The sequence below is a fragment of the Poecilia mexicana genome, unplaced genomic scaffold (genome assembly GCF_051168715.1).
Source record: "Poecilia mexicana isolate PSO_F unplaced genomic scaffold, ASM5116871v1 scaffold_1, whole genome shotgun sequence".
NCBI lineage: Eukaryota > Metazoa > Chordata > Actinopteri > Cyprinodontiformes > Poeciliidae > Poecilia > Poecilia mexicana.
The window spans coordinates 11,271,143-11,292,070 of NW_028263370.1; the positions used below are offsets into that span (position 1 = coordinate 11,271,143).

Consider the following 20,928-nt stretch of genomic DNA (forward strand, 5'->3'; position numbering starts at 1 on the left):
TTATGTAACAAACGGGGCATCAATGAGGAAAGCCCGTTCGTTACATTGCCACGGATCGCGGCAGCTATCGTAATGTATAAACACGGTGACAGAAGAAAACCTACGTTCACATAGCATTTCACAAAACATTTCAATGCTGTTATGGCACTAAAACCGCAGGTGGCGAACACGGCGGATGAGAAAAGCGCTTTCTTTATCGGGGCTGAAGAGGAGGAGGGCCACCATGAACTTATACTACAGAAAGGCAACGCTTTGGCTACTGAGGACTGCCTCAAGGAGGCCATCGACTGGTTTTCAGCGGCAATGCGCTACGGACCGGTGCGTCCTGAGCAGTTGAGCACTTTTGTGGACTGTATTCTCCGTAACTTCAAGAAGAAACCCCCCGGGCCGCGGTACTCAGCGGGCCGGAGTCCGGAGGCAGTAGAGGAATCCGAGGACTTGGCGGTGTTCAACTGCCCCAACTGTCAAGGCTTTTTGGGCGAGCCTGTGACCGTAGCTTGTGGACATTCATATTGTAAAAGATGTTTACAGCGGTGCCTCGTAACCAAGTGTAGGCTTTGCAACGAGCCTGTTGGGGGCGAAGAGAAAGCCAACGTAGCTCTGTGCGGACTTTTAGAAAAATGGTTCCCCGACGAGCTGAAAAAGTTAAAAACATTACAAGAAGTGGAAATGTCCTGTATAAGAAAACGCTACAACGAAGTTGTGTCGCTAGCGAGCGATATTCTCCGCTCAGGTGAGTCTATCAGAAATCAGAAAAGAAAGGTGTGTCTGGGTATAAATATGATGTGTCTCAACGTTGAAACAACTTTTAGACACAAGTGCATTTAGCACCATAACGCAGTGTGTTGTTAAGGCAGTCGCAGGGGGTAAACTGTGTGAGGTCTACTGACCAATATTTTGAATATACTTTGAGCTGACTCCATATGTTTTTCTGCTGCCTCAAGTCTGCATGGCATTGCTTACGAAATTGTTTCACAACTGAGCATGCGCGATAGGAGTAGGTTGCATAAGGCAGGTCGTGACACTTCAATGGGTTCGGTTTTGTAACTTCTGAAAAGGGGGAAGGGCATTTTTATTTTGTAATTGTCCTGACCGTTACGAACTACGTATTCATGAATGGTTCAGAAAGTGATGAATGTAACAATTCTGGACGCGGATACCCAAGATAAATATAAAGATTCATACAGAGGCAGAAAATAACCTTTTGTACCACATTGTGGTGTTCGATGAAAATAAAGGAAACCTGTCACTTTTTTTTTTTTTTACAAACATCTGATGAGTAAAGGAAAAATAAAACCTAAATAAAAACAGGAAAATTGAAGTCTGCTTTGCACAATAAATGTTATTGTTAAAATGAACAGTACAATGACTTAATGGATGTTCAGAATTAAATGATTGGCAACTTAGTTAAAAATGTCATTTTGGGTATTGAAAGTACAATACATATTTCAATATATAAGATTATTCATAGTAGTTATATAAAACTAAGTTGCAGTAAATGTTAAGTAATCATTTAAGTACTATGTTTTCAAGCTCTTAAAGTCTGTAATATAATGCCTTACAAACGTCTTTCAGTAGGTGAAGAAGTGAAAACGTCATTAGGAGACCACAGCTAAGTTGTCATTGCTAAAAGAGCATTCTTCAGAAAACTTTGTAGGTATTAAAATTATAAATCAGGGCTTTTTTTTTCTTCCATTAGATTGACAGACGGACTTGGCAAATAGACACACAAGCACAAAGCCACATAACATCGCCCTTCTCAGGGAGATTGGTGCAGAGTCTTTAGGTCTGAATCTGTGTTGTACTTTGAGTTGTATAACCTATAGTACTGCAGAAGAAAACCTAAAGAGCAGAATGGAAACTTCAAGCTACTGTTGACTTCTTGACCTTATGATGACTAACTAGTAGACCTGCTCTGCAAAAAGACTCTTGCCCATGTTACCCAGGTTTGAGTCTCAGGTTTGCAACGTCAAGCAACTCATTTCAGTCTCCACAGCAGTTTGTTTTGAATACTTTGACAGCTTAATGAAAGCGTGTCTTACAAAATGATTCTACACGTAGAGAGGCTCCGCCCTGCTCTGCTACAGAAACTCACATCCACTGATCTATTGCTGGTCTGTCAGGGGTTACGCAATCTGTTTTTCTTTCTCTGGGTTTGCAGATAATTCATTAGCTGGTGTCAGATTTGGGGTTTTTGGTTATCTAATGTACGACTAGTCAAACCCTTGAAACCATACTTTCAGTTTACCACGTGCAATGCAAACTTTATACAGAATTATATATTATGTATATTTACAGGGAAATCTATCATTACTTAGCATTGGCTGGTAAATTTTCTCACAGCACATAGTGGTTGTGAGAGAAAAACCCCCAGATTTTTCAGTGTGTGACCCACCAATCACTCATCAGTGCTGATCAAGGGAAAATAGACCAGTTCCAATCTCCGACCGACTGACCAGTGCATCAGTAGTATATCTTGATTTCGGTAACCAGCCAACTCCTGGTAATGGTATGTTTCTCTCAAATGGTTACAATGACTGTGTATTTGACAGAGGCAGCATTTTTTGTGTTTCAGATCCTAGCGTGACCTTGGCTCGTCTCTCTCGAGCAGAAGCGTACACGGCTCTCAAACAGTACCGACTGGCTTTGGAGGACGCAGAGTTCTGTTCCAGGTCCAGCTATTCTGCTGAAGTATGTCATTCACTGAAAACTGAAACAAAAAATATCGGGAACAAACTAATTACTCATACATTACTGTTCAAAACCAAAATGTAAAGTGCTCAGTGGTCATTTATTCCTCAACCATAAAAGGACAGCTGCCATTTCTGTTGCTTTTTTTTTTTCTCTTATTTTGTGTGATTACAGCCTGAACTCGGTACCAGACACAGACTGAGTTGCTTTCATTTGTCCTAAAAAACCATTTCAAGCTAAACTAAGTAAATCAGTATTTAGGCCTGCTACCTGTAAAGCCACAGTCTGCCAGTGCCACATGAATCCTCTCATTGAATTATGATTCCAAGCTAATAAGCTGCATTTTGCATATAAGTTTAAAAAGATGAAGTCTTCATGCTGTTTGTTTCTACAAAATAAAACGGGTGAAATGTATTTTGATGGTTCAAAGATGGGTAAATTAATTAAGCGTGGTCTGAATTTTCTGATTTACTTTAAATTATTGTTATTATTATTATATTTTATTTTTATTTTTTTACAGAGTGTAATCTTTAAATACTTGTGCTACTTGTTTCATTGTAAATATGTTATAAAAGAGGTGCATGGCCAACAAAGGTCTTTCCAAACTAAAGCTTTGAATGATAAGATTAAGGTCAAAACTATTAATAACTATTACGCCACTGGCAGGAGACCACAGACTGGTTCCATTTGTAGGCTACAGCATTTATCTGCCATGTGATATGTATGGATTTTGTGTGTGTGGGTTTATAATAAGTTTTAACAATTTACTGGGTGGAAAGTAATTTTTCCGTGTCGACTTGTTGCAGGCTCTGTTCAGGAAAGCTATGGTGCTGCATGAAATGGGTCAGGTAGACGAGTCTCTCAAAGTCTTCCTCCACTGCTTGACTATCGACGAGGACTTCCCAGGTGCTAAAAGAAAAGTGGAAAAGGTAAGAGATTTAGCTGATAGCTTTCTTCCAGTTTTCATGCTGGGGATTTTGAATCAGGTCGGGGGTCATAAAGTCTTACTGGTAAGGTAAAGGAGTCCGCCTCTCCTGTGCCTGGCAGCCTCGGCCTTCGTTTCGTTTTTACTTCATTACTTTGAAGAGTTGGGGTTAGGTGAATCTTTTTTTGTTTAGACCTCTGGAAAGATTCGAGCACTGTGGTTGTTATGCAAGGTTGACTTTGTGGATCAATTTTGAGATTTTCCTGTTTAGGAATAATTACATAAAAACCATTTAAACTGATTTAAAAGAAAAAAGGGATGTTGGTATTTCAAAGTGCTTAGAATGAAAGGACATCTTTCATAAAACACAACCGGCAGCGTTTTCCCGACGTTTCCGAGCATGTCATGATTACTGGGGCGGGTCAGTAGATCACCATGGCTAATACTGTTAGAGCATTTCTTGCTTGTTTTTGTGGCTGTGTAAAGGCTTTTGAACATATGCAGAACAGTGTTAGAAAAGCATACTTATTATGTGAGGAGCTTGTAAAAGAAATGATAAAAGTGTAATAATCTGGTTTGCTAATGAAAAGGGCTTTTTGCTCTTCAGAATTACAACACTTTCAATTCATTTGGATGATGTTATACATTTGAAAATATAATCCAGGGTTAAAAATCTAAACTATATTCTACTTAGGTCATGAATAGAGATGCTCAGATATGTGTCTCCACTGCTGATTAACTTTTTCAAAAATTAATGAATGGATTTTCTATGAATTTAAAAAAAATGTTTATTGATAATATCTCTGATAGGTGCAGTTTCTTTATTTGTTTTAAAGAGAAAACAAATGAAGACTAAGAAAAGGAACTTGATCACACTCGTCTATTAAAAAGTTGCCAATGGATCTGTGCATCAGTCCAGTTGCTATTGACCTGGCTTGTCAATAGCCAGTACAACTCATCTTTAAAATTGAAGGGGAACCAAAAGTTTGGATTCAGCTTCACATTCCTTAGATGAGTCTGGATGTCAAAACCTTGGACTTGAGTTGCAAATATATAAAAATTGGCTTCAGCGTCTCTGGTCAGCCATGGAATTACATAAGTTGTTAGTGGGTCAGGTCTTGTGACTCTGTCTATAATGACATTAGTACCACTTAATGACAGGGATACAGACAGCATTGAAGTTATACAAGTGGGACACATTTGACTCATGCGTTTGCAGAAAAACACAATTATTCCCTGGCTAAGTTGTGCTGAGGAATCAGAGTCTGTGTGTATATTTTTCAGTCCACACTCTGAACTGAAACTACCTGGCAAAAGTTCAGGAAACTTGTTTGAGAAGTGGGGCACGGGCGAAGGAAAGCCATTTGAAATGAAATTAAAACTAGGAATTGGTATCTGCAGTAGAGGACATTGGACTTGTGGGAGTCGTTGACCGAAATCCGATTATTCCCAAGTTCAGTTTCTCATGCAATAGTTATGTAATCACCTCAGAATAGTTAGTTTTTCACTCATGAGAGGGTTAATGAGACTGTTGTAAATTTGGCTATTTTTAGATGTAGAGAGATTAGATTTATTTATTTTTTTACAGGTGTGTTACAAACGTAAAATCTACCTCATTATAGCACAAATACAAAATATGGAAGAATACATTGCTGGCATAAATGTTAATTGTAGATAACCTCCCAACTGAAAAAACTAGTCAGGAAATCTCACTGGTTTTCGAACTGGGAACTAGAGTGGTTTTATGACATTCCCAGATTGAAGCTGTAGCATAAGCAGCGACAGGCAGATTATTCAGGTTTATTGTCATCCTATCAAATTAATTTGTAATGTTCTTGAGTTGTTGCTCCCTGCAGCTGTTTTTTCAGACATTGTCGCTTAAACAGACCTCACAGAAGTTAAACAGCTCATCTTTTTGACTACTTACAGCTCCCCTGTATGTTTCTTCATATTTTCTTTACGTTACACCAAAGTATTTATGTTACAATTTCTTCTCACTATCACCAAAGGCAGCCCAAGAGCCATCATCTGTGCTTGTGTCGGTGGTCATAAGCCAGACCCTGGAAACATTGCCTTTAGAGAAAAGTTTTGCTCATTTCATTACCTGGCCGACTTGTAATTATATCTGTGTGCCGAGGTTCTTGGTAATCGCCATCTTTGACCATCTTTGAATTCTGTTGATGAGTTGAATCTTTCTGCAGATCTTGTGTGACCTCCTCTCCCCGGCTGATGAGAATGTTAAGGTGGGCCTGAGAGAAACGACACAGAACACGTTGCCCCACCTGCGCAGCAAACATCTTGTGGCTGAAGCTCAGACTCAGAGCCCCAGACAGAGGCAGGAGCAGCAACACCAGGTCCGTGCCGCCTCTGCACACCAAGTGGACGGCCAGGAGGTACCCACATGTTGAATGATGATGCTACATCACGAAAACGTTCCGTTATTGTGTTGACGCTGCGTCGGTTTTCCTTCGAAATTAAAAGAATCGATCTCACATCTTACCTTGTGTCGCCTCCCAGAAACGATGGGAAAGCCTGGAGCGGCTCGGCCTGAGCCGAGCGCAGTCGCTTCGAATGCACGGCTCTAGCAGCAGTGAAGAGGGGCTGAAGAGGGTGAGCTCTGCTCCTCAGCTGGGCGACCAGGACAAGGGAAGTCTGCTGAAGAGGAAGCTGTCCGTGTCAGACATCGAATCATATGTGGTGGACAGTGGGAGTAGCAAATATAAGAAACAAGGTTGGTTTTTAAATCATTTGTGTGATCAAAACCATAGTTAGCTCACCTTTTAGTAGAACACAAACCCAGAGCTACTATAAACTGGTTTAGATAGAAGCATGAACATGGGTTAGAGTGACCTAATCAAAGGCCAGACTTGGTTCCAAATTAAAATTTGTGGCTAAACTCAGCGATCGATGTCCAGACATTCAGAGCTTGAGCTTTTTCAAAGAAGAATGCTCAGTTGTTCGCCACACTGTCGAGGTGTTTTTTTTTTTTTTTTAATGTTTTGATATTTATTTTACTTCATAGTTATTATTTTAAGTTGATCTATCACTCAAAATACTGAACATAGGAGCATGTGATTACAACATGACAAAAAGAACTGCTGAGTATTTTGCAAGGCAGTATATGTTATTAAAGATGAATAAATAGCACATTTTCAATTTGCTCTAGGTGTATCAAAAGGCTCCAAGCTTAACTCAGCCAAACCAAAAACATGCAGAAGTGTTCCTAAAGATCTGCTGGACGCCAATGACCTGGAGTGCTCCCTCTGCATGAGGTGAAGGCCGACACACACACACACACACACACAGCTAATTCTATATCCCAATAAATCTGATCAGCAGGCTGACGATAACCTTTCACTGTCCGATACAGATTGTTTTATGAACCTGTGACAACACCATGCGGCCACACTTTCTGTAAAAACTGCTTGGAGCGCTGCTTGGACCACACTCCCCAGTGTCCCCTCTGCAAAGAGAGTCTCAGAGAGGTAAGATTTGAATACTGTAGAAGTCACATTGAAAGCCTTCTTACCTGTATTTTTTTGTTGGTAACGTATACCTGGCCGTCTCCAGTATCTAGCATGCAGGAAGTACATAGTGACGAATGTCTTGGACGTCCTGATCAAACAGCTTTTCAGTCAGGAGTATGAGGACAGGACGAAAACACACCTGGAGGAGAACAGAGAGTTGTCCGAGTAAGAATCTACTGCTTTCCTTCAATTTCTGTTCATGTTTAAATGTTATAAGCGTGAGATTCAGAAGGGTGAACACATTTTAACCATTTATTTCTGTCTTGTTTCTGCAGCTTGACGAAGAATGTGCCTATCTTTGTCTGTACTATGGCTTACCCCACTGTGCCTTGTCCCCTCCACGTCTTTGAGCCACGTTATCGCCTCATGATCCGCCGCTGTATGGACACAGGCACGCGGCAGTTTGGGATGTGCATCAGCGACGCTCAGAAAGGGTAAGCACACCGCCGTTACTGTCTGAGCATGAGATTGCGCATCAGTTAAGAGTTTCATATAGTGTTCGTTAAGGGCCCCTAAAAAACTGTAGTCGCAGCTTTGCTAAAATGAAGTGTTGTATTCATGTTTTCAGGTTTGCAGACTATGGCTGCATGCTGATCGTCAGGAGCGTCCACTTCCTCCCTGACGGTCGCTCCGTGGTCGATACCATCGGAGGAAAACGCTTCCGGGTTTTGTCCAGAGCAATGAAAGATGGTTACAATACTGCAGACATCGAGCACCTGGAGGACACCAGGGTAAGAGCCACACTGGTCATAACTTGCTGGACTCTGGTTGGTTATGCAGGGTTTTCTGAAATTTCATTGAATGATTCTCCATGTCTGGAAAAAGAGTTTTTGGAATATTTAACCTGTAAAACGGAATTTCCTATTTTATTCACTAACAGCAGTGTCCAGTAAGCCCGCCAACCCTCTGGTTTTTTGTTGGCTTCATGTTCGTAGAAGTAACTGAATTTAAAAAAAAAAAAATACTTTAATGGCTAAAGATGGACTGAGAAGTCTGGAAAATTTTGTTTGACATGAGCAATGTGTTGAAACCCTAGAACTGATGTGTGATGCATTAGACACTGATTATGTCATAGCAGCTAAAATTAAGTGTTTTTAACTGAACTGTGAAATCAGTTGGAAAAAAAATAGATTTTCATACAGAAACTCAATTATAAGCCTTTTTTATGACCCGGGGATAAGTAAACAAGGTTTTGTTGATACCAAAAATATTACACTGGAATATTTGTTTGGCGACATCAAAATGTTAAGAGTGCGATATTAATATCGCCTGTTTGGCAGCACTAATTACTGACCAATATAGTCAAAGTGCCACAAGATTAAACTGCCACCTACTGGATAAAGTATTATCCACAAGTTCCTACTCCTGCTTTAAAGATTACAGTAACTTCTAAAGGACGACTGTATGAAAATGTGTGAACCTGATGAGAAACGTTTTTCATGACTGAAAACTGTTAAAGAATTCAAATTGTCGTAGAGACTGTGCAGCAACTCATTTGTTTTTAATGGCGCAAGATTCAGTCTTTCTCTCTCCTGCCATTTCATCAGGAAAAAACCTGAATTATTATTATTTTTTTTATTTTTTTTTATTAAGGAGTGTTTATAAAAGGCTGTATGTTGAGCTAGTAAAATAACTGTGGTATAAATACATCCATTACATTCAGCTGATCAAAAATTCTGTTGATTTTAGCTTATTTTTCTTCTACCTCGCAGGTGGAGGACAGAGAGGAACTAGAAAAGCTACAAGAACTTCATGATGCAGTTTATGAACAGGCCCAGGTCTGGTTCCAAAATCTCAAAATCCGCTTCCACAACCAGATTCTGCAGCACTTCGGACCAATGCCAGAGCGAGAACCAGACATCCAGGTACAGTCATCCCTGCATGCAAAAAAAAAAAAGAAAAAAAAAAAGACATTCCTAAATAATGTGTCATTACTCATTTTTAATAATACAGCAATACAATACAAATTTTAGTGTGGTCATTATTTTTTGTGTGTGTTCTCTGCTTATTAGCTCAGACAAAAATTGAATCAGTGGAGAATCATATTTTGAACTTCATAGCAACTGGTATCTGAAGGAAAGCCACCGGGCTTGTGAAGCTGTTAGTGCTTGTAGACCCCAAAGCTCACTCTGAGTTTTTAGTTCTGAATTGAATCATCTCATGACGCATGGCCTTTTGGGAACTCTCACAGTGACACAGATTCAGCAGCCTCGTAGGTCTTAGGAATGCAGTTTTTGTGTGTATTGTGCTCCGACTCCAGCTTTGGCCTGCAGGGATTACAGCTCCTTTCTCTGGACAACCACTGCAGATTCTTCTGACAATGTGGGCTAAAGAGCTTAATGGCTGCTTCATGGCTAATCTCTCAGGCTGCGTTGCATCACAACGGTGCTATGGAAAAAAATCCCCAGCTCTACACACACAGAGACACGCTGAAAAAGCAGAAGGACAGCGGGTTTTGGGGCTTATTGGGTAATTTGAGTTTATAATAATAAACTCAATCATGCAGAAATCCTTCCAGAACTTGAATAGCAGTAAGGTGTTTTCTTTTCACGTCCATGTTGACCACATCACACAGACGCAACGATTTGTTAACTCTGATGCAGCAGCGCATTCCCGCTTCAGATTACTGGGAACAGTCTGTTCAGTGTTAACTCATTTCAGAGTCATAGGGCCGGTTACTTCATCACTCAGAAGTTATGCAACTAAAGTTGCTCGAATAGCAACTTCAAGGAGAACATGCCAGGTTGCCATGAAAATAAGTTTCTCCTGATTTACCTCTGAATTATAGTTCAATCAAACACGTATATTTGTGTTGAGATCAGTTGACGATGGCGTTGTGGATAACTGGATTTCATTACGCCTGTCATATTACAGCAGACGAGTACAGCCTCTTTAATATGAACCATCAGTCTCCGCTGTCCCGGAGCTGTAGTAAGACTTAATGCTCTCTGGTGTCTTAAAAATTGAGATGCACCGATGGAAAGAGTTGGCTTGCTGATGCAGATTTCAGTTGATTATAAATTCTAGTTTTATGAACCAAAATATAAGAAGAAAAGATGAGCAATCAAAGTACATTTTTCTCTAGCCTTTTTGTTCCGAGTGGAAAACACAGCTGAGTATTGAGCTCATATTTTAAATGATCTGTAGCGTCGTAGAGCAGCGATGAGTGCGGCTGGTACTGTTAAAACATCAATATTCTCTACGGACTCATATTTCATGGCAGCCTGAGGTTTGTAGTTCAAAAGAGAAACTATGCAGTGCTCCTTCTAGCCTTTCTGTCATCTCCTGAAAATCTCTCTCTTTCACTCGCAGCCTGATTACAAAGCACAGAAATGACTGGACATGTTGTAGGAAATGCATTCTTAGTTGCTACCTGTATCAGTTATAGCAGACGGATGATTCCGACAACGTTTTTGTCCATTTTCTCTGTCCAGGCAACTCCAAACGGTCCTGCTTGCTGCTGGTGGCTGCTGGCCGTTCTGCCCATCGACCCTCGGTACCAGCTGTCTGTCCTGTCCATGACCAGCCTCAAAGACCGCCTGGTGAAGATCCAGCACATCCTCACATATCTGCAGAGCATCCCCAACAACTAAGAGCTTCCCCCTCGACAAGCGTCCTCTGGGACTTTAAATGTAACATTGAGGAAACCTCAGTCAGCATCCCAACAAACTACAGTCTCTACTATCAGTGGCTTCAGCGTCGTTTCGTTTTACAGTTTCAGTTTACTGTTCTGTACTCAAATCACACACAGGATTCAGTGAGAAAGCCTCAAAGGCGTGGATCAATAAAACAGACACGGGGCCTAACACCTCAGGGATGCACTTTTTGCTATGAAATAAAAATAAAAAAATAAAAAGAAAGGTAATGCAAATAGTTGCATCTGTTGTCTCCTGATGCAGTTATTGTTCAGAAGATCTTCCATAAAGATTGTGGGGAGAAGAAGCAAGTCATCCAGACGAAGACGACAGAGATTAGTATTTCTAACAATTGTCTGAATGCCGTCTTTTTTTTTTTTTTTTTCTTATTTTACAACTGGTCTAACTGAGGTGAAACTGTTTTTTTTTTAAACCAGTAAAAGGGTGACAATAAGATGTATTTTAATTTGAAAGAGGGTGGAACAGAATCCTAAATGCTGAAAGTTGGAAAGTGGGGGGGACAAAAAGAGTTTTACACACAGCTATACCTCACTTTAAAGTTGGCACATGGAGGCTTCAACATGTGAGGAAAAATGCGTGCGATCCTAAGTGCATCCACAGGTTGATGTATGCGTACCCAGCACTGATAAAAGTATTCCTTTCAAGTTTTCACTCTCTTCTTTCACACGCTTGACACGCACAAACTTCCATTGCTGCCTCCTCCGACCGGCAGCGAACCTGTTTTCACAAAAATGAGATCTGGTTTTTCTTCCCATCTTTTTGTTTTGTTTTGTTTTTACTTTTAAGTTTCTTCCAGTTTCTTAACAGTGTGATCCTGAAATCTGATGTTTTGTCTTTTTTTGTCTTACTGAATTCTCCCAGTTTTGTTTGCTTTTTGTTTTTGTTTTTTTTGTTTTTGTTTTTGTGTGTGTGTGTGTGTGTGCTGTCCGGTCATCTTAACCAAACAACATTGTGGGTCTGGTCCCTGTGCAGCGTCAGTGGGATATTTGCTCTACAAAAAGGAAGGAAATAGGACATTACCCCTGCTACGCAGTTGGCTTTATTGAATTAAAGGCACAGCAAACCACATTTGGTTCAAGCAGCATTTATGACAAGCCATTGCAAAGAGACAAAGTATAAAGGTGATCAATTATGTATTGTAATTGCAATAGCAACATGAGTGATATACTCAATTTGACATGTGATTATTAATACCCTCCATCTATGTTGTTGAGTCCATACATTAATCTTCTTGTTTTCCTGTTAATTCCCCGCAAAAATTCCCAAGGATTAATATAATCTAGAATATATTCCTACTTTGAGAATGCTATGAAAATTAGGGAGTACTGGCAATATTCTGACAAGTTGAAAGATCAAGAATACATCGAAGGAGTGTATGTTATTCTTCATTAAAGCTGCTGAGTGTTTGGGGAGAGAGAGGAAGGTACCTGCAGAGCTGCATTTGCCTTGCACCACATTACATTGTGATTCTGTACCATAATGCATTGGCTTGGTTACCATTCCTTTTTTTTTTTTTTTTTTGCCACAGCATGAATGTTTGTTTTTATTTATATTTTTTTCAGTCAACTTAAGCTTCTGTGTCTTCACATTATCTATTAAAAATTGTGAGAATAAAAATACATATCTTAAGTTAATGGTGTTTTATGTAAGTCATCTGTACAAAGCCTTTTTTCCAAAAGATCTTGCTTTTTTGCTAAAATGTTTTAAGTTATCATTTTTCAACAATAAATGCACTTTTTTTCCAAAAATAAACTCCAGTCATTTTTTTTAAAGGACTTCTTTTGTGTGCTTATTATATTTGAAGACATTAGACTGTAGGTTAAATGTATTAATAAAGCCCATATGTACAAAGAAAGTGAAAAAAATATATAAAATTTATTCCCCCCCCAAAAAAAAAATAGGAAAAGAAACTAAAAAAAAAATTCAGGTTTGATAAATTTGTACATTTTTTCCCCACATGGGGGCAACCTTACAGCATTTTGGTCTCATACATAAGGATTGCATAACTCACCCTTTACCCACTTCACTGACTCAACCTTAGTTTTCTGAGATGGTTGTACAGACGTGCCTATAACTTCACGTGTTGATTAATCAACATATAAAGCCACAGAGCTGAAACCGAAGGAAGTAGGCGGGAGTCATCGATCCTTTAATGCTCGGCTCCTGGATCCTGTTCCCTCCTCTTTCCGTCGGAGGTCATCGTGCAGAAAGCATCATGACAAACTCTGCAGGGGAAACACAGAGACAGCAAGCCTTCTGAGAAGGACAAATGACACTCAAATGTCAACAAAAAAATTTTTTCTCACATTCTTCTCTGTTGAAGTCGTATCACTGTTTCCATTATCACCAACTTTGGCAGTCAGGCTGGAAAATGATCAGCCTGATGTCAAATTATAAAAGTTACTTGTGTTATTTGTGTGTGTGTGTGTGTGTGTGTGTAATTGTCCAAACTTTAGAAACAATACAAATTTGTGAATTTACTTATCCAACAATGCAGGTAAAAAAATCATGGTGCAAATGGCATCTTTACCATCTTAATGTTCATATGGATTGTGTTAATGTTGCACAGGTCATGCTGGATGTGCACATTGACAGGAAGTCATGTTAATTGCACATAGTCCTCGAGCCGAGCAGAGGTGTGTGTCCTCTCTGTAAGGGGCTGTCAAAGTTTGTACTCTTGGAGATCCTAATGCACGTCTGATTAGTCTGGACTGCCTCTTTCAGCAAAACCACCTAGACTTAATCATGTATCCGTCCCATCTTGACATTTTCCGCCTCTTTCCTCAGCTAATTTTGCCGCTCTGCCTTCTGCATCCAGAACTTATTGCTATGTCCTTCGTCTGGCTTTCTCTTGCCCAGAACTCTTCGGAAATGTTTTAATCACATCTCTATTACTCACTGCAGTTTTCATGATGTTGACTGAAAGTGAATGGTTTTTTTTTTGTTTGTTTTTTTATACTTATTCCCTCTAAAAGACCAAATTTATTTGATGGTCATCAGAGAACCAACGACTTGCGTTTTGAATGCCAGCCAGAAAGTACAATTTTGGTTTCTTCTGACCAAAACACAAGACAGAAATAATAGTTGTGTGGTAGTCAAGTTTGTATGTAATGATGGTCCAGGCCCTGATTTAAGATCTGCATTTATGACGTTTTGGTTTACTTGTATCTGAAGTATGCAACATTTTTAAACTTTTAAATACATCTGTCCAACAACTGTTTGAAATATTCACAAAATAGCTATGACTGTGCATTATCTTTCTTCATAAATTAGCTTTATATATATATATATATATATATATATATATATATATATATATATATATATATATATGTGCCATGAGCAATCCATTCAGGTAAAAGTGTTTCAAATGTTTTAAATTCGTTCTAAAGGCACAACTGAAGGCTATCTCTTCCGCATATTTTCCCCATTCACTCACCATCAAAGTCAATGCTACCGTCTTTGTTGAGGTCAATATCGCCCAGGATCTCCTCCAGTTCCCCTTTTTTCAGCTTCTCCCCAAGGAGAGTCTTCATGCCCTCTTTCAGTTCTTCCAGTGTGATCTTTCCATCTCCATCACAGTCAAACTGCGGCGTTAGCAAAGGGCAGGGAATTGGGGACACGGTCATGATGTAAGAAAGGATAAAAAAGACAGCCGAAGAAGAGGTGAGGAGAGTTAAAGGTGACATGTCTGGGGCAATGAGAAACAGCCTGATATAAAAGGGGCTTGAAACATGATGTTTGTAAGAGCCTGAAAACAGCTTGTTCTCTACTGTCATGACATTGTTAGGTAACGTGGCTCTGACGGTTCGACTCATTTCGTTTTTATCTTCCTGATGTTGATTCAAACACAGGAGCACGCGAGTATCAGCTCTTGAAATGCTGACAAAGACACAGGAACAGATTGACTTGTTAAGGTACAAAAGGAGCAAGGACTTTAATGGAAACAATGAGATGTGTGTCATAAAGTGCGAATGGTTGTTTATAGAAGAAAAACACTCTTAGAAATATAAATGAAACCGCGCCCATGAATAGACGTGTTACTTCGGTTGTTTTGTGAGAGATAAACGCAACAAGAGAATGTTTGACACTGCACTGACGTCAAATTTAATGTCATGCTTATGAATGCCTTGATAATGTTTGCAGTCAAACATCAAAACGGTTTAAAAAAAAAAATCCCATTTTGATTGAATCTTACTTTATATTGATCCAGTGCTAATCATCAGACAGATTCTGTATGCTGCTTTGACTGGAGCCAAGTTCAGAGTTGGGCTTTTTGTAACTTTTAACTGTCAGCTTGCTTTTGGCCATATGATATCATTTACACAGTTCTACACCGACACAGTGCTCATAGTTCCTCCATTCATTTCCTCTCATCTCTGCGAGAGCGCTCTTACAGCCTGCCCTTATGCCTCTTAATACACTGGAAAACCATTCTTACTGAACATCCAGACCCCTTGACGATGTCGGAGAGTAGCAAGCCTCCTCAGAAGCTCTTCTTTAATCTCTTGTTTCATGTTCAGCCATGCCCATGGCATGAAGTGTGTCAAATTCACCAGTTCAACACCCATTTGGTTGTTTTCGCAAAAAAAGAGCTGATATTTAAGATTAGATTTGCTTTGGATGTTCTTTGTTGGATGGTAATGTAGCTGACTATAATTTCAAAGTTACTAAAAATAACTAGAAGTTGATATTAGTCAATAAAAAAAAAACACAAGCCTTGTTGTTCAGGTCTAAAAGCTTTATGTTCAGATGTTTGAACATAAAGATGTTTACATTTCTCAACATGTCAAAACCCATGTAGCAACACATTTTGATGTCTACAGAATAACTATTATACTTAGCCAATAAATTATGCTTCTGTGGACGGAAACAATCAAGCTACAAGAAGGTACTTCCCACAAATATCCTCCAAACCCCTGCTATGTTTTCCTTCTTCTGTATTTAACTTGCTGGCTCTGATCTTTTAGCCTTCTTTACATTCCTGACACTTTCCAAATAAAGGTCTAATCTGACGGAACCCAGTGTCAGAAAAAGGCCCGGCGTTCGGACTCTGGGCCCCCTACCTGTTTGAAGGCACAGCGCAGCTCTTTTAGCCCGACCATGTGAGCCGTCTCAGCCAGCATTCGTGGTCCCATTAACTCACAGAAATCGTCAAAGTCTACATGACCGCCCCCTGCAGAAAAAGAGAGCGGCCACAGGTTGTCACGTCAGAGCAGAATATGAAACGGGAAGCACTGTTTCACATTCTCACTTGTGCCATCGCAAGTGAGAGGCAAAACCTGCCAGTTCCCTGTGAGAAACTTTTATCTGCAACACATCGGTCTTCTCGACCTGATAATATCACTCTCCCGTTCGTGTAAGAGGGGGACTGAGTAGAAACGATTCCCCACACGTGCATTGCACTTTTTAGCTTGACGTAATGAACGTTTTCCACCAGGAGTTCAGAGTTTAAACTCGGGTCAATTAAATGTCCTTCAATACCGTTTGCTGCATTTTGGAATTTTACATATGGAGGCATTAGTTCATTATTTTATGCTACTGGATTACACTAACATAGTTTCGATGTGCAACCTGAAGACAAGTGAGTAACTATTAAAAGCATTAACGATAATAAATATGTCTTTAAATGTTACAGGCCTTCTGAGCCTGGCTGACTGACTGGTTTGCTGCGAGAGCTGAATGTTCTCAGCATGTCGGTGCAACAAAATGGAAATTTTCTTCGTCCCGAAGCTTCCTTAAGACGCGTCAGCGGCGCTTCTGTTTTGTTTGAGCTCCACGGCGTTTATTAAAGAGACCTATACGGAGGGCTTAATGTTATTATTTTGACAACAGTCAGGCTGGTTCGACGGTGCGAACACACCAAAAAGATTGGCCTGTTTTCATTATATGGCCTTTGTACGAGTGACAGACTACTCCAATAATAAAACGTGTCGTCGTTTTGTGGTTCAGAAATTTAATCAACTCTCTGAGTCCGCGGACCGCTGAGAGATATTAAACCCGAAACAAATTCCTTCATGGACAGAAAGCACTAACACTTACTCTGTCATGTAAAACCGTCATGTTCTGTTTAAGCATTCGGGTGTGCAAAACAGAATAATAAAAAGGATTTATTGCAACTGATGCAGTGGTTTTTAAATTCATAATATATTTTGGCACATGCCTTAAGGCGAAATAAGTTTTCTTTTTTGTTTTCAAGTTTTAGTTTTGTGTGGAGGAATAATAATCAAATAGGAGCCGTCTGAGACATTTTTTAAACAGCATAACTTTTACAGTCACAGCTAAAAAAATGATATCAAAATATGTTTTACTATAGCTCAAAATGTTATCCCTATTTCCACAAAATTTCATTGTAAAAAAAAAAGAAGAAAAAATTAAACATTTTGCACATCTATAACTGGAACAGGTTTTTAGGTGAAGAGTGGACCTTGCAAGAAACAAAAAGATGAAACTCCGTCGCCAAAGTCACAAAATGTATCTCTCTATGTTGCAGCTAATGACTTTCATCAGGCAGAAACCGTGGAGCTCTGCACCAAAATTGAGAATGAATTTCTTTTTTTTTTTTCCTGTTGTTATTCTAACAATGTAATCAGAAAATCATTTTCACCGAAGTAAACCGGGTGATTTTATTCCCTTGACAGGAAGGAATCAAGAAGCATTCACATTGCTGACGACAAAGCAGAAAAAGGTTCAAACGTTTAAGCATTTACACTCTGAACCCACGGTCCAGGGTCCTGCTCATTATGCTGGTTTTTGTCTGTACTTTATGTGCTGGGTTAACACAGGGAGTTAAACGGACAGTAACTCTAAACGCTGTAAAAGGTTAACAGTTCATATGGCGTCAAAACGGCCGAGCAGTAGAGACCGTCGGGGAAGAAAAACAAGCTTTAGCAGACCTGCACAGAGAAAATGAACACCACCATTACTCTGAAATTATTACGTCAGTCGTATGGTTGTCTTTTTTACAGAAGACCTAATGGTGTTATTACCGCGCCTCTATTCACTCTCTCTGAGCAGGGACCAGTGCTCATTTATAAAATGATTAAGTGTGGTGCTTCAAAGAGAGCTGCGCCAGTCTTATTTTTGTCGTTAAAGCATACGCAGTTTCATGAATCACTGTAGACCAGATATGGCTTATTCCGTAGCCTGATTCAAAAATCGGCCCTGCAAGGCATTAGTTTGTTCATTTGACTAAAACATGTCCTGTCATAAACCACCTAATATGCAACGTCAGTGTTAAACAAGGGAAATTGTTTAAGACATAACCTACTTACACAATGATAAAAAGCATAATGCCTGAGCAACAGCCTATGAAAACACATTAGCAACAACCAATGTTAAGATTAAAGGCTGAAGTGTGGAAAAGGCTTGGTTCACCTTTTGGATAAAAAATGTTCTGTTAGTTCATGATCTAACGCCTCTATAACAAGAATGAACATTTCACACAGTAATGTTAGAAAATATTGTGTTCATGAATTGAAAATGTTTGAACTCTTAATTTCTTAGCTGGACATGCAAAGATGCTCTTGGTGTTATTGCAAAACTGGGTTTTAGGCTCAATCTAATTAAATAATGTGGCATAAAACTCTTGATGAAATCAGTGTTGACATTTTTACCTTTCTTCTCAAACAAATGTAAACATTTTGAGGAACATCTGGAATTTCATGTCAACTGAGATGAGTATTCTGCATTTTTATGCCGCACAGACAGATTTGCTGATTTTAGATTTGGTAAAAAAAGCCGATGTTTAGACTGTGGAGACTAAACATCGGCCCTCAAGCATCGGCCCCTCCTCCGTCCAGGCATGTGCTGTAAAGTAAACAACTCGACACAATCAATTGTCCACCGCTCCATTTCTTTTTTGTCGTTTTTTTTTTTCCCCTCAAGTTGTCACACTCTTACTGTTGTCAAAGCTCATAAGTATCCTTTAAGCCCACTTCAAGAGAACTTAAAAACTTGTGAAAGGCTGACAGAGGCTATATCCTCTGCAAAGCCTATCAGTGATCTGATACTGCCTTTGAAATTCTTAATTGCACAAAGCTTTGTACTCGTGAGTCATGTGTCCCCAGCAGCCCTCTGTTCAATGAGCGTTGCTTTTTTTTTTTTTTTTAGTCGTTTTTAAAAGGATATTGGATGCTTCCTGGGAAGTGAAAAGCAAAGTCTGATTAATTTTACGGAAGAAAAACTCAAGAGAACTCAAAAGACAGGCTTTCTAAAAGTCAGAAGATAATTTGAAAGAATCCGAGATGGTCCAAATGTTAATTTGAATGTAATAGTACACTCACTGTCGACTATTTTAGACCGTGTCCTCCGTCTGTATCTATTCAGAACAGCTGGTGAGTGAGTGACTTTGTTTTAAAAGTTGAAAACTATGATTTAAAATAAAATTTGACAGAGAGGAGGGATTTTTTGGCTTGCTTGAGATTATACTGTTAGGCTAGAGAACAAAAATGCAAATAATTCACAAAAGAAAAGATTTCTCTGTAATTTATTTGCTTATTTGTCACACTGAATGTAAGACTTCAGAGGTTCAGTTTTGTCCTTTGGAAAAATTTTCCTGTTTGTGGTTGAAAGCTATTCACAGCCCAGGTTTCAGATTCTGAACGGTGGTCGTGAGTGATAAAACCTAAACTGGATCTGTTCAAACATTGGGTAATTGGATTTTTTTTTTTTCTTTCTGCCAAATCTCCAGCACCACAAAAGTATTCAAATATGCCCAAGTGACATTTTCAGACGATTTTCAGCTAATTTGCTGCAACTGTCGTCGTTTTTGACATGTTTCCCCATTGTATTAATGCGTGCAGTCAGAATAAAGCTGACAGTTAACGTATGCCTGCCTGATGCGGTTTTCAATAGAAACAAGTCGCCAAGTGGGAGACAAATAAAATCAGCAATAAAAGCGAAATCGGCAGCCGTTAGAGTTGTTTTCCCTAACTGGATACTTGATGAATTATTGCAACATCTAAACCAACAACAAAGTTTTCAGATCAAGGTCCAAGGTAATGTCAAATTACCCAACAAGATTCGGGATGTCAGATCTAATCTGAGGTATTTGCTCGGGATTCAAATCATCATTAAAAAAAAAGCTACAAAATACAGGTTTTATTGGGAACTCGCAAACATGTATTAAAGTCTTTGCATATTACATTCTTGATCTATTGAATCTTGTGATTAATTAGAACTTTATTAAAATATGTGATTGGCAAACGTGTCGGTATCATCGACACACAGAGGGAAAATGCTGAATTAGCCCTGCAAGAAAACAATGTCAACAAGAGAAAGACTTTGTGGAAGATTGTCAATTTGTGTCAAATCATTTATATCTTTAGAAATGATTGATAAAGCTGTATATGTCAGGTGATATGTTATTAGGGCATAATAAAAGTTTGCTTTAGCTAACCCTGTCATAGCCCAACATTTTGAGCTCTAGAAGAGAAATGTCTATTGCTGTCAGGAGAAACATGTATTTAACAAGCCTCTGGATTTCAAAATGGAGTAAATAATAACTGAGAAATAAGGAGATGCCCTTCTATGATTCAAAGCAAGCCTCTGCACTAGACCAATTACCTTTTATGGAGGGATTATGTGCCTTCAGGGACCACTGACGGCAAACTGCCGTGCACTCTTGAGGAAAATGAAAGAAACCGCATTGTTTTGTCTCAAAAAGACCATCCTAATGAGAACAAATTGAGATGTGGCTGCTTTTTTTTGTGGCACCACAGTAAAGGATTAAGTGAGTGTTCATAGATTCCCCAAGGATCTAGCAATGCTGGAAATGTAGATGAATGAATGTTTTTATTCTCTGTTTAAAACATTTCTTTCCTCGTGATTGTGGAAAATGCAACGGACAATATATTGGGTTAAAGGAAACGCAAAAAAAAAAAACAAAAAAAAAAAAACAAGAAAGAGAGACGAGGCCTAACCGAGGGGTGTCCATGTCCAGTCCTCGAGAGCTACCTTCCAGATTCACACACCCTGCTCCAACACACCTCTGGTCAAACCAATTGGTTTTATACCATGTCAAGACAGAAAGTTGTGAAGAAGTTTAAAGTTAAAAAAAATGATGGTTTCACTTTTAACACGCCGTCCGTCATGTTGGGAGACGTTCATGTGTTGCTCCAATAAAAAT

The 20,928-nt window shown here is 39.3% G+C and overlaps 2 protein-coding genes across 2 annotated transcripts in view; one reads left to right on the forward strand and one right to left on the reverse strand.

Moving 5' to 3' along the window:
* lonrf1 (LON peptidase N-terminal domain and ring finger 1) lies at positions 1 to 12,433 on the forward strand. The gene is made up of 12 exons (XM_014996552.2): positions 1 to 733; positions 2,576 to 2,691; positions 3,498 to 3,620; positions 5,818 to 6,009; positions 6,134 to 6,347; positions 6,783 to 6,888; positions 6,987 to 7,101; positions 7,187 to 7,308; positions 7,419 to 7,577; positions 7,712 to 7,874; positions 8,856 to 9,008; positions 10,578 to 12,433. Exons 1-12 carry the CDS (start codon positions 142 to 144, stop codon positions 10,734 to 10,736), a joined length of 2,214 nt encoding a protein of 737 aa, XP_014852038.1. The 5' UTR covers positions 1 to 141; the 3' UTR covers positions 10,737 to 12,433.
* Positions 12,336 to 20,928, reverse strand: part of cabp4 (calcium binding protein 4) — a 24,365-nt gene continuing 15,772 nt past the window's right edge. The window contains exons 7-9 of the mRNA XM_014996553.2: positions 15,866 to 15,975; positions 14,239 to 14,386; positions 12,336 to 13,024 (exon numbers count right to left, since the gene is read on the reverse strand). Coding sequence (XP_014852039.1) covers positions 12,996 to 13,024; positions 14,239 to 14,386; positions 15,866 to 15,975 — 287 coding nt within the window. The 3' untranslated portion in view covers positions 12,336 to 12,995. The remainder of the gene's footprint in view (positions 13,025 to 14,238; positions 14,387 to 15,865; positions 15,976 to 20,928) is intronic.

What these genes read in the sequence shown, in the direction of transcription:
- lonrf1 (XM_014996552.2), top strand. Translation starts at nt 142, where the DNA reads ATGGCACTAAAACCGCAGGTGGCGAACACGGCGGATGAGAAAAGCGCT. An exon ending in ACCAAGTGGACGGCCAGGAG is followed by an intron (nt 6,010 to 6,133) that starts GTACCCACATGT and finishes GTCGCCTCCCAG; the next exon opens with AAACGATGGGAAAGCCTGGA. An exon ending in AGCACCTGGAGGACACCAGG is followed by an intron (nt 7,875 to 8,855) that starts GTAAGAGCCACA and finishes TCTACCTCGCAG; the next exon opens with GTGGAGGACAGAGAGGAACT.